This window comes from Pocillopora verrucosa, chromosome 9 (genome assembly GCF_036669915.1).
Source record: "Pocillopora verrucosa isolate sample1 chromosome 9, ASM3666991v2, whole genome shotgun sequence".
Lineage (NCBI taxonomy): Eukaryota > Metazoa > Cnidaria > Anthozoa > Scleractinia > Pocilloporidae > Pocillopora > Pocillopora verrucosa.
The window spans coordinates 12,060,858-12,072,728 of record NC_089320.1 but is presented as its reverse complement, the minus strand read 5'-3'; the positions used below and the strand labels follow the sequence as shown (position 1 = coordinate 12,072,728).

At 36.2% G+C, this 11,871-nt stretch overlaps 2 protein-coding genes across 2 annotated transcripts in view; one reads left to right on the top strand and one right to left on the bottom strand.

Annotated features, from left to right (window-relative positions):
* LOC131797059 (cilia- and flagella-associated protein 74) overlaps positions 1-6,569 on the bottom strand; it is a 32,557-nt gene extending 25,988 nt beyond the window's left edge. The window contains exons 1-9 of the mRNA XM_059114676.2: positions 5,869-6,569; positions 4,715-4,790; positions 4,152-4,218; positions 3,265-3,353; positions 3,041-3,139; positions 2,774-2,878; positions 2,081-2,254; positions 1,422-1,532; positions 118-220 (exon numbers count right to left, since the gene is read on the bottom strand). Coding sequence (XP_058970659.2) covers positions 118-220; positions 1,422-1,532; positions 2,081-2,254; positions 2,774-2,878; positions 3,041-3,139; positions 3,265-3,353; positions 4,152-4,218; positions 4,715-4,790; positions 5,869-6,031 — 987 coding nt within the window. The 5' untranslated portion in view covers positions 6,032-6,569. The remainder of the gene's footprint in view (positions 1-117; positions 221-1,421; positions 1,533-2,080; positions 2,255-2,773; positions 2,879-3,040; positions 3,140-3,264; positions 3,354-4,151; positions 4,219-4,714; positions 4,791-5,868) is intronic.
* Positions 6,570-6,603: 34 nt separating this feature from the next.
* LOC131797085 (protein SCO1 homolog, mitochondrial) lies at positions 6,604-11,850 on the top strand. Its single transcript, XM_059114698.2, has 6 exons — positions 6,604-6,793; positions 7,065-7,287; positions 7,875-8,072; positions 9,301-9,399; positions 9,510-9,625; positions 10,170-11,850. Exons 1-6 carry the CDS (start codon positions 6,701-6,703, stop codon positions 10,308-10,310), a joined length of 870 nt encoding a protein of 289 aa, XP_058970681.2. The 5' UTR covers positions 6,604-6,700; the 3' UTR covers positions 10,311-11,850.
* The last annotated feature ends 21 nt before the right edge of the window (positions 11,851-11,871 follow it).

Sequence of the window (11,871 nt, the reverse complement as noted above, 5' to 3'; positions counted from 1 at the left end):
CTGGCTGATTACAAACAAAGAATCACACCTGTTCATCACCCATAGGCAGACTTGTAAAGCGCTACTTCCAACTAACAGTAACTGCTATTGCAACGGGAAACAAATTACTCATCCTACCTTGTTAGCTTCAATGTTGCCTTTAAGACACAATATGGCCTGCATTCTGTCTTCCATATTTCTTCGAGAAAGTTCCTCTTCTTCTGCTTCCTTCTGACGAACTCTGCAATGTATACCAGAGAATTAAGATCTGTTTGCAAACCTGCAAGTCAAATATCCTTAACCCTTTAACTCCCAGAAGTAATTGACAGGTCGTTGCTCCCAATAATATCCATACGTTATTAAAAACTGGATCATGGAATAATGAAATTCAAGAGTTTTCATTGGCTTAGCCATCATGGGTTAAGAGCCATGATTATAACATGCGCGCGCATGAAGACGAGTTAAACCGAACAAGTTTTGGTACATCATAACAAATTGCGTTTGTTCTCAATATGTAAAGTTGCAAAGATTTATCCATAGTTTTGGGGCGATTTTAATAAATCAATTATTCCACTTGGGTTTTTTTGGATACGAGATGATTATTGCCAACTCAGCCCTACCGGCCTCGTTGGCTACCTATCATCTCATATCCAACGCGCGCTTGTGGAATAATTTTTAATTATCCAACAAAGCGATAATGAGAATACTCAAACTTATCAGATAAAAGTTGTTATCTTGATCTGTCACCAAAATCTCCAAACTAGTTTACAAGGAAATGTGTAGCAGCTAAAGGAGAGAATTAACAATCAGATCTAGAGATTTAAAGTGTTGAAGGAAAATTCTGTATATGGGTCTGACTTGTACAGCTGATGGACGTCACCCCAGTCTTGGTAATTTCAGAGGCTGACATTAAGAGTATTATTACTCCCTGTGAATGGGATCCCATGTCATTATACATCACCCAGGGAGTTCCACCACATTTTTAAAGCTTTCCCTAGAAATTCACTGGTACCCATTTACACCCCTGGGTGGGTGGAGAGAGGCATTATGAAAGTAAAATGTTCCCCCCCCCCCCCCATTCACACTCCTGAGTGGGGAGAGGCATTGTGAAAGTAAAATGTTTCCCCTTAGATGACACAGTGATCCCAATCAGGACTAAAAACCTTGATCTTTTGATATGGAATCCATTGCATTAATCATCAGGCTACCAAAACTCACACAAACTATGTCCTTTATCAGAAGAAAAATTTATCACAAGGGAAACAAATCAATTATTTCAGGTTTTCACTGTTTTGGCTTTTTATGGAAGTGCACATATGTGAGGCAGAATTCTGATCAAATAACCCAACATCTTTTCAGCAAACCTCCAAAAAAAAACCCTATTAGTAACAGGCTTCCATCTCTCTCTGTACAAAAAATTTTTGTATTTGCATAAAAAGTACCTGGACATTGTCTCCTTAAGAAACTTGGATGCCTGTTCTCTGTTTCGTTTGGCTGCAGCAATGGCTTGTCTGTGTTTTCTCTCTCTTTCTCTTAGGGCAGATATGTGCTCTCTGCAAAGGATTTTAGTAATAATTTATTTCTATCATGTTAGCACTTTCAACTATTCAAAAGTATATTTACACAGAGGTTTTGAGCATTATTCCTTTGCCATTTGCTCTGAAAAAGGGCTAATGCTCAAAACATCAGCTTCAAAACTCTTTACATTATTCAATTCACATTATCAAATCAGTTGATAAAACCAAACTTATCTTGTTATCTCCCCAAACAATGCACCACAGTTTCTATAGAAACCTACCCCCTTTAACAAAGAAGCAGTTTGTGACAAGTCTTAAGTAATGCTTGTGTTAGATTACAGTATAAAACAACCAACTGTCCAAATACTGGTATAATATTGTGGGATATTTGAGTTTGATTTGCATGTAATTTGTACTCTACTTAATATGGTTGGATAATAAGTAGTAATTAGTAAGATTAATTATGTTATGACACAACACAAATTCTCATAGCTTCATTTAAAAACTATGGAAATGGATAAACTGTGACAGGAATAAGACTCAAAATGAGCTTAGAGGAAAAAGGGTCAATTAAACTAAATTACTTCTCTCTCAGGCGTCTTCTCCTCTCTGCTACAGCTGCACTCATATTTTCTTTTCGTAAACGGACTGCAGACCACTCAGCCTTTTGTTTCTCCACAAGCTTCTCCTCTTTTTCAAGTTCTTGTCCAGCAAGGAGGAACTTTCCTTGTTCAACTGTGGCTTGTGCAAGAGCAAATCTATAGTGAAAAATATTCACCATTCTTATCACTAGCAAGAAGACATGAAATTCAAGCAGCATTCACACTACATGAGCAAGCCCTGTCTGCTCAAAGTCTGGATAATACCATACACTGCACAATTATCTGCAGCCAGTGAATAGATTAGCTAACAAAGGTAAGACATATCTGTTGGATAGCATTCATGTAGCCAGTGTAAAGGGATGTTGACCTCTTGGCAAAATATATTTCTGATACCAAAATCATAGGGTTAGCAGAAGACACCAACTAAGGAAGCTCTCGATTGTTGAACAAATTCTCTTTGTCAGCACCTTAGGAAATGTATAGAGAACAGTCCAAACAACATTTATACTGATGTTAAGGACTGTTAATGGTTTAGGAAGACAGAAAGCCTAATAAAACAGATAGAGATAGAGATAGAGAAAACAGAAGAAAGTTAGAGTGGTTCAAACTGGAAAAAAAATATTTTTGGAGAAGTAAATTCCTGATACCAAAATCATACGATTGACAACTACTTACTCTGCCTCTTCAAGTCTGTTTAGAATTTCTCTTTCAACATCTTTTTCAGCATCAATTTCTGCACATAATTTATCATGGTATGACTGCAGTCTGTAGAATGATGCCCTAAATGATCAAATAAATCATCAAACAAAGTCTCCTGATGTAAACACCGCAGGAAATGGAAAGAGAAAAGTATAAAGAATATGAATATTAAAATTAGGGTCTACAGTTTTGCGAGGTAAGGTAGCCTCATCACTAATTTTTGATAGTTATCCATTTACTCACATATTGTTTTGAGTTTCTGCTTCTTCAATCTCATTACTGACTAACTCTTTATCTTTCTGGAGTTCATCAATATGCTCTTGACATTTCTTATGCTCATCCCTAAAAATACAAGGAGACCAGATTGTCACCAGAGATTTGAGGCATTCATTCAATACATCTTATTAATGGTTCTAGTCAAACTTTCAAGTAAAATGATATTCATTCATATTTGTTTACTACATTACCTGAACTGTGAAACAAGGTAGTCTTTCTCCAATACTTGTTCACTCAGTTGGTCAAGATGACGTCTCAAAGCTAAACGCTGTAATTTCTCCTGTAAGAAGAATGTTTTTAGTGATATTAAAGGTACATGTAGATCCCAATTATCACATATATAATAAAACAACAACAAAAACAAGTTCAGAATGAATGCGATATAGTTTAACTCAATTCTAACTCTTCAAACAGAATTTCAGTTAAGGAACAAGGCTGTAAAACATTTGTGACAGTTTGCTGAGAGGGTTCAAATACCAGCCAGTTCAACCAATTTCCAATCACATGCTTTTACCCTTTACATACTAATATCAGTATCCATATCTTCCATACTCTTCTCTTTACATTGTCTTTGGTACTGACACAGAGAATTTGTTTAACAATCAAAGCTCCTTTGGTTGTTTGGATCAATATCAGTATCTGGGCAACTGCCCACCTACCTGCCCTAACTCAACAACAGTCAATTGACAACAATTCAAGGTTAATGTTGGTTTAGGGGAGGGGTAGGTGGGTAGTTGCCCAAATACTGATATTGATCTGGTTGTTCATTATTTCCCTTATTCTCATGAACTTAATAAATGACTCAACACTAAAACTGTAAAGAGAAATCAATTGATAGTCCCTCTTAGGGTTTAACCCTTTCAAATAAGATCTCATCAGTAATTCTCCTTACTGTCTGCCAAATGATTCTCATTATGCTAGTTTGGAGAATTTGGTATGGGATCAATTATTAATCCCATAATTGATATTTTTCTTAATTCTCAATTCACTTGTCTGCATGATATTGTATAGATACAGTAAGGAGAAATTCTGTCTTGGTCACTCACAGGAGTTACAGGGTTAAGGGTTAACAACTGACCTGTCTTGTTTGTTGAGCAATTGGATCAGACGCATATTCATCCTCCTCTATTCCCCCATCCATACTCCTGTATAAAATTAATAAAATCACAGTCACATTGTTATTAAATAATTAGTTAATCTGGTGGCTTATAGTTAAAAACATATAAAATATTTGTTTCAAGAAAACATGAATAGTGTTCTCCAGAATCCACTGCCATTGTAGTTTTGCTGGTTACTTGAATCTGAAAGGCCAGCTACTTTTTAATCATTCAAAAGACAAAAAATCTGAATACTTGTCTTGCTGTCAAATAAATTTTAACCTCTGATTTAATATTTAATGAAATATGATACCCAAACCAGAATAATTAAGTCACATATATGTAAGAACTCTTATTTGAATGCTGATCTAAGTTCATCACCTCCTTAAAGTTGGTAATCAAAGAAGCAGAGTCTCTAAAGATGACTCCTCACTACCACCCATAACTCAGCAGTATTTAAATCTATAAACCTAACTTGTTTATATGTTCAGGGATCAAAGGCTAGGGGTATAAAAGAAAAAATATTTCATTACAATTGCCTTACCCAGTGAGAGATTCCTCATCACTGAAGTAATTCTTGTCAATATCAGATGAAGGGTCACTCTCATACTCAATAGGTCCTAAATGACAGTGAAGAGATACATGTCATTTGTAGCATCAGAATTAATATAAGCACTGATAAAAACATCCTTTAACCCTTTCACCTCTAAGAGTGTCTGGCTTTTAATTTCTTTTAACAGTATCCAGGGGTTTCAACATGTTTTGAAGTAGACGTCAAACTCCACAAAAGTAGGTGATTGTGAAAAGTTCATTAACCCTTTAACATCCAGATCAAATTTGTCATTCTCCTTATTATCAACCATACAATTTCTCATAATGTTAGTTCAGAGAATTTAGTATTGGATCAACTAATTATTCCCAAATTGATATCTTTCTTTATTCTCATCATTTATCTGGTTGATATTGTATTGATATTGTAAGGAGAAATTCTCTCTTGGTCATTTATGGGAGTTAAAGGGTTAAGGGCAAAAAGGTAATTATTTTGATCAGAGTAACTAGCAACATTTTATCAAGTAGCTGGCGGAACTCTGGTGGTTGCTGGCTTGTTTTGAAATCCTGGATAGTATCACACTTGAATCAAATGAGAAGGTTATCAAAATAAAAGAAATGATTGCCAATTTCAAACACACTTTCTTGTAAAAAAAATTATCTGGTCACATAGAAAAAGTGTAAAGAACTGTTTGAAGAATATGAATGTTATTGTTACTGTAAAGAGAATTTAAGGAAACCTCCTTTAGGAAGACATTTTCCACAAATGACAAATTCATGGTCTGGGCCACACAAAACCCTTGTTCTTTGCTGCACTTCAAGAGGCGGTTTTCAAGAAGTGGTTGTGAGAGGAGGTTACACTGTATTACAGAAAAGTTATAACATATCTATTTTCTAGGTCTTTCTTAAATCAGGTTCCACTCCACTATTGACCAGGCCACAGTTGTTTCAAGGGTGGATAAGGCTATTTACTGGATAAATCTATACAGGTGGGTACTGCTGTAAATTTTGTGCTAGATTTTGATTTATCTGTTGGACAGCTTTATATTATCTACCCTTCAAACAACTGCCCGACCTAAACCATATTTACCACAGAAAATGATGGAATATTCTCTCTCTTTTTTTTTTTTTTCAGACTTTTACACTTACCTTCATCTGAGAACTGCCACTGGTTTTGTTTAATTTCTTCTACTTCACCATTGGTCACATTGCCGCTGGCATCGGCATTCACAGTTTCATCATTCGAGGTGTAAATACTATGATGTTCCATGGTGTCTTCAATAGCCTTTTTCTCTAAATCCACCACTTCCATGTCATTGACGGCAACTGGGCGCCTTTTAAAATCGTTTTTGTACCAATGTAGCGTTTTTTTTCTTTCCTAGACCTCGAAGTAACGTTAAATACTGGATTCTGCAAAATTAGATGGTCAATCTGTCTCCTATGACAACCATTCGCTTGTGTACATAGGATAAAAACTACACTGTCAATTACGATTTAAGACACGTCATAGAGTTCCTAAAATCACAATTCGATAGAATATATTACAGCAATATGACGAGATCCACATTGTAAATACTGCTTGCGGGTATTCCTAAACCAAAGTCTGTACGGTCAAATTTTTGGACAGATTCAAGGACGTCTAAAACCTTGGCTACAAGCACAACTCTTGTCTAGAAATACCACAAAAAAACGTTGACGTTTCCATCATGAAACCAGAAAGGTTGGTCAACAGAGCATAGCCAGCTCAACAGGTAAAAACGCTGTTATTTACGAGCTGTCAGCCTACAACTCGAAATCACCCGCTAAACAACAAACGGCGGCCATGACAGCGGTTAGCTAAGTGACCACGGCTGTAGTGGACAGGATAGCTTAGTAGCCACGGCTTTAGAACAAATATGGCGGAATTTTTGAGCCATTAGCCCGAGAGTCTCTTTTCCTTCTCAAGTTTGGTTATCATCCAACTGTTTGGCAAAAATCAGTGATGCTTAGACAAAGCTTCTTTCGGCTAAGGAGTCCTGAGACATATCTCAAAGTAGCTTGGCCAGGAAATTTAAAATTAGCGACTAATTACGAGGTAAACCTGTCTTATGTAATCGTTGAAGACCAAGTGTCACTGGCAACTTCTCTACAACGGGTTAATCACGTAATTATGCTTTATTGCGATATGAATATTGTTATCGGATAAATTTATTACGGTGCCATCGATCAGACATGCAAACTTTTCCTCGTTGAGTTTTGATGTGCCAAATACATTTAAACTGGACAAATGACCTATTAGTACACTGACAACAAATTTTTACTTATGGTGTCGATCTCACCAAGAATTTAAATTTCTTTATGTTTAGGTGAAGCCAGTAAACAACTTATTTCATAAAAGAACATTAATATCCTCTTCAAGACATGCATTGACACGTGCTGAACCAAAAGGAGCTCAAAAACCAGCTGAGGATGTTTTCAAGCGATCGTCAAAGAGGGGTCCTGTAACATGGGCTTCACTAGCTCTTTGTGCTCTTGCTGGTGGGGGGCTGCTGCTGTATGTTCGTCATCTCAAAGAGGAGAAGGAACGAAGTAAGAAAATCAATTACACCATTAACTAATTTTCCATTATGCTTGTCAGAGGTATAGCTGATGGTGCATGGGAGTGAGAATAATCCCCCATCTTTGGGAAAAAAAACAAGAAAAGAAAAAAAAATCTCACAGCTGGAAAGCTCATCATACAAGGAAATACAAAAATGTCAGCCTTTTTGCTGCACATGGGGTCCCTATGTTTTTTCTAAGTCTAAAGCCACCACACTGGGTAGAATATAAAAGGTAAACCTTTAGAGAAACCTTGGGGTAAACTTTGATGGATTAGAACCACTTAAAGGAAGAGTTGGAATATTTATGGTAATTTAATGACTATAATGACAGGAGTAAGATCTGAATGCAAAGCAAGTCAGTAAAAGGGAACTCAAGGAGAGCTTTTACATGGTTCATACATTGTCCCTGCATGCAAACCTGTCTACTACAAGGTTAGAAAATTCTGATCACTGAAAGTGTCATCCTTTTAGGATAAAGAGAAAGTGCCTTTTAGCTCAGTCAATGAAGAAATAAGGAAATGTTTCTGTTAACTTTGAGTTAAAGCTAAACTGAAACCTTGATTTATTTAAATGTAGTGAAAGAGAAGCAGCAGAAGAGATCCATGGGGAAAGTTGCACTTGGTGGACCCTTCAGTCTCATAGATCATAACGGACAAGCTGTTACAGACAAGGATTTTCATGGCAAATGGATATTGCTCTACTTTGGTTTCACTCACTGTCCTGACATTTGCCCTGATGAATTAGAAAAAATGGGAAAAGCAATTGACCTTGTTGGTGAGCTGAACCTGATCATTGTTAACCTTTCACCCTCCATGAGTGACCAAGAGAGAATTTCTCCTTGTGATATCAATAAAATATCAAGCATAGAAGTGACAAGAATGAATTAAAATATCAATTAATGAATTATTAGGTGATCCAATACCAATTCTCCAAACTAACATCATGAGAATTGTATAGGAGATCATAAGGAGAATTACTTATGAGATCTTGGGAGTTAAGGGGATTAAAAGTGTACATGTATATGTGCCAGACATCTTTTTAATTTAGTGGTATCTTGTGATCATGTTACTCATTCCATTTCTCTCCAAAGCAGCCCATTAATCAGCACATAGACATGCTTTTACTGTTGAAAATAAAGATTCCTCATACCAACCCAAATAAATTAGTTCCCTTCCCCTTTAAAACTGAAAAGGTCTTTTTTTAAAATCAGGAAAGACATCTCTTGGTCCTTAACCCCAATGTTCTCCTTTTCAGGCAGTAACCGGTAACATTTACTACTTGTAATACCTCTTATTACCATTTAAAATTGCTTGGAATTCTTGAAAATTCAGCTTGTAAAAGGATTGCTTTACTGGTTTGAAAATACATTTTACCTGTCATGCTTAAAATAAGGGAGAACACTATAACCCTTTAACTCCCAAGTTCCAATTAGCAATTCTCCACTCTTAACACAGTGACTATACAATTTCTTGTAAATTAGAGGGGAGAGATTTTAGTATACACCATGATGACATCCTCTGGCTGTTAAACCTCTCTATTCCCATAACCTATTTACAAGACAACATTCTGGAATCACAGGGGAAAGTTAAATGTTGATCAAATCTGGGAATGAAAGGGTTAAACAGTATTTGTGTATTTGAACATAAAATGATAGTACTTTGGCAAATTCTAGAACTGAAGTAACTTGATTAACCCTTTAAGTCCCATGAGTGACCAAGACAGAATTTCTTCTTACAATATCAACACAGAATCAAGCAGACTAGTGAGGAGAATAAAGACGAAAACTCAATTAGGGGACTACAAGTTGATCTAATACCAAATTCTCCAAATTGAAACCATATTAAGTATTTTATGGCAGACAGTAGGGAGAATTACTAAAGAGATCTTGGGAGTAAAAGGGTTAAGAGTGTGTAGTTTCAGATTACAAAATTAGTTATTATTATTATTATTATTATTATTATTACTGTTTACATTTCTTCATTGTGTCTTTTGATGTTTATAGATGAGAGCAAAGATGCACTTGGTGCAGAGCTTCAACCCCTGTTCATAACAGTTGATCCATCTCGGGATGATGTCAAGGCTGTGAAGCAGTATGTCCAAGGTGGATCTGTTTGTACATTTTATGGCAATTCCCTAGAAAAGTTTTTTTTAATGCCGTTTAAGATACCCAGTGCTTTGTCCCGTATTAAGTACATGTTCCTCCTGTTATAGAGTTTCATCCACGTCTCCTTGGTCTAACGGGATCACCTGAACAAGTCCAACAGGTTTGCAAGGCTTACAGGGTATACTTCAGTGCAGGACCAGCAGATGAAGACAACGACTACATTGTATGTGAGCCATGTAATGGAAAAAGTACTAAAAACACAAACTTTGAGTAGAATTCTCCAATGTCCTCAGCTGCCCTTTGACCTCTTAGAGTGACCAGAATCTAATTTCCTCTCACAATATCACCCCTGAATCAAACATACAAGTCACAAGAATAAAGGAAATGATTTTCAACAAAGGAAGCCCTTGATTGTTAGGAGAATTCTCCTTGTTAGCACTGTAGGAAATGTATGAGAACAGTATGGAGAATATGCACACTGATGGTAGGGTGTAAGAGGTAACAGAATTAGATGGTTAACCCTTTAACTCCCAGGATCTGATTGTTAATATATTCTCCCCTCTTGCTGCTACACATTTCCTTGTTAATTAGTTACAAGAATTTGGTGTTAGATCAACACATCTACCTGATACATTTGAGTACTCTCATTACCTGTTTGGTAGATAGTGGATGGATGTTGTAGGGAGAAGTTAAATGTGAATCACTTCTGGGAGTTAAAGGGTTAAGATGTAGTACAGGTTTATTATAATTTATGAATTTTTTTCTAGGTTGATCACACCATTATTCAGTACCTTGTGGATCCTTCAGGAAACTTTGCAGAGTATTTTGGACAAAATAAGACAGCAGAGGACATTGCTGCAGGGATTGTTAAACACATGATGTCAAACAAATTCAAGCAAAAGAAATAATTTTGCAAAAAAATTTGTTCACATGAAATACTTCAAGTCAGGATGATCTGCAGGCACCGCTGAAATTGACCCAGGCAAAAATTCATCAAAAAGGCAGTCTAAAAACATTTTTGTTAAATTAATCTGTCAATCATTTTATTTACTTGTTTCTTATCTGACTTCATACTGTGCTGCTAATGTTTTTAGCCAGGTCATTACACTAACAATATTGCAGTTGAATCCTGTCAATATGAACATTAAACTTACAATCAAGTCATTGTTTAAGATTTGGTAGAAATTATAATAGATGCTGTGATTTAATGGTTAGAATGGTGGACTGCAAATCTAAAGTTCCAGGTTCAGACCTTGGCCTGGATCACTGTGCAGTGTTCTTAAGGAAGATGTTAAACTCTCAGTGTGTCTCTCAATCCAGGAGAGTGAGACATTTTCAAGTGAGTGTCAAAAATAACCAAGGATTGCTTTTGCTTTACTTACCTCTGTGATTGGTTCAGAAAAGCTTTACTACCCTCTTGTCCAATCAGAAACAAACCTAACACCAATCATGAATAAAGGGGGTAACTTTTCATGAGGTGGTGCATCAGTGGAGGAGTGTAACAAGATGATTTTGGTATGATCAACTGAGTTGATGATGTAAATTGGCCTCCATAAAGAGTTTCAAAGCTGGTATTTTGAGGGTTAGCCCTTCATGAGAGAGAATGATGTAGGGCTAATGCTCAAAATGTCAGCTTCAAAATTCTTTACAGAGGCCAATTTAAGTTATCAACTCTGTTGATAACACTGACACCAATCATGACTTGGTCACTCATATTTTCTTATTTTTCTTAACAAAAACAAAACTAGCACCAATCATGACTTGGTCAGTCAAAATTTCTTATGCATCAGGCAGTTAGCTTGCTTTTACTAAAAGCACAGTTAGACTGTTAGGTAATTATTTCCTTCCTTCTAATTGGCCACAGTGATTACTTCCAATCAGTTTTAGAGCAGTTTTCAGTTGATTGTCATGAAACCAAAACCAAGTAATAACAACAGCCAATCATAACACTCTGCCTTGCATCATCATTTGCCGTTAAGGATTTAAACTAATAACAGCAAATTACTAAAAGCACAGGAAAATGCAGGTGACCAAGTCACAATTGGTTTTTGCTAGGTGTCTGATTGGTGTAGTGCATGGTGCAAGTTTTCTAGACCAAACACAGAAGGAGGTAAAGCAAAATCAAAGGAATTGCACATTACTTTTGACATTCAATCAGGAATCACCAGCTACTTTCAAAAAGTAGTAACAAACATTCAAGGAAAACTCTTACTATGAATTGGTGGTTGGTTATCTGCAATGGACTGTAAGCATCCTGGTAGCTTCCTTCTTTTGAAACTAGAATAAGCTTCAACAGTAATATAATGGTGAGTAAGTGCCTAAGTATCGACATGTGACAGAATTCCAGCTTGATTGATAAAATTTATAAAAGTATGATCTTAAGGGAGAAAATCAGACATTCCCTGTAACCTGTTTATTTATTAATTGATGTAATAAAACACTGTGAACTGAGATCAGCTCTCAATGGGT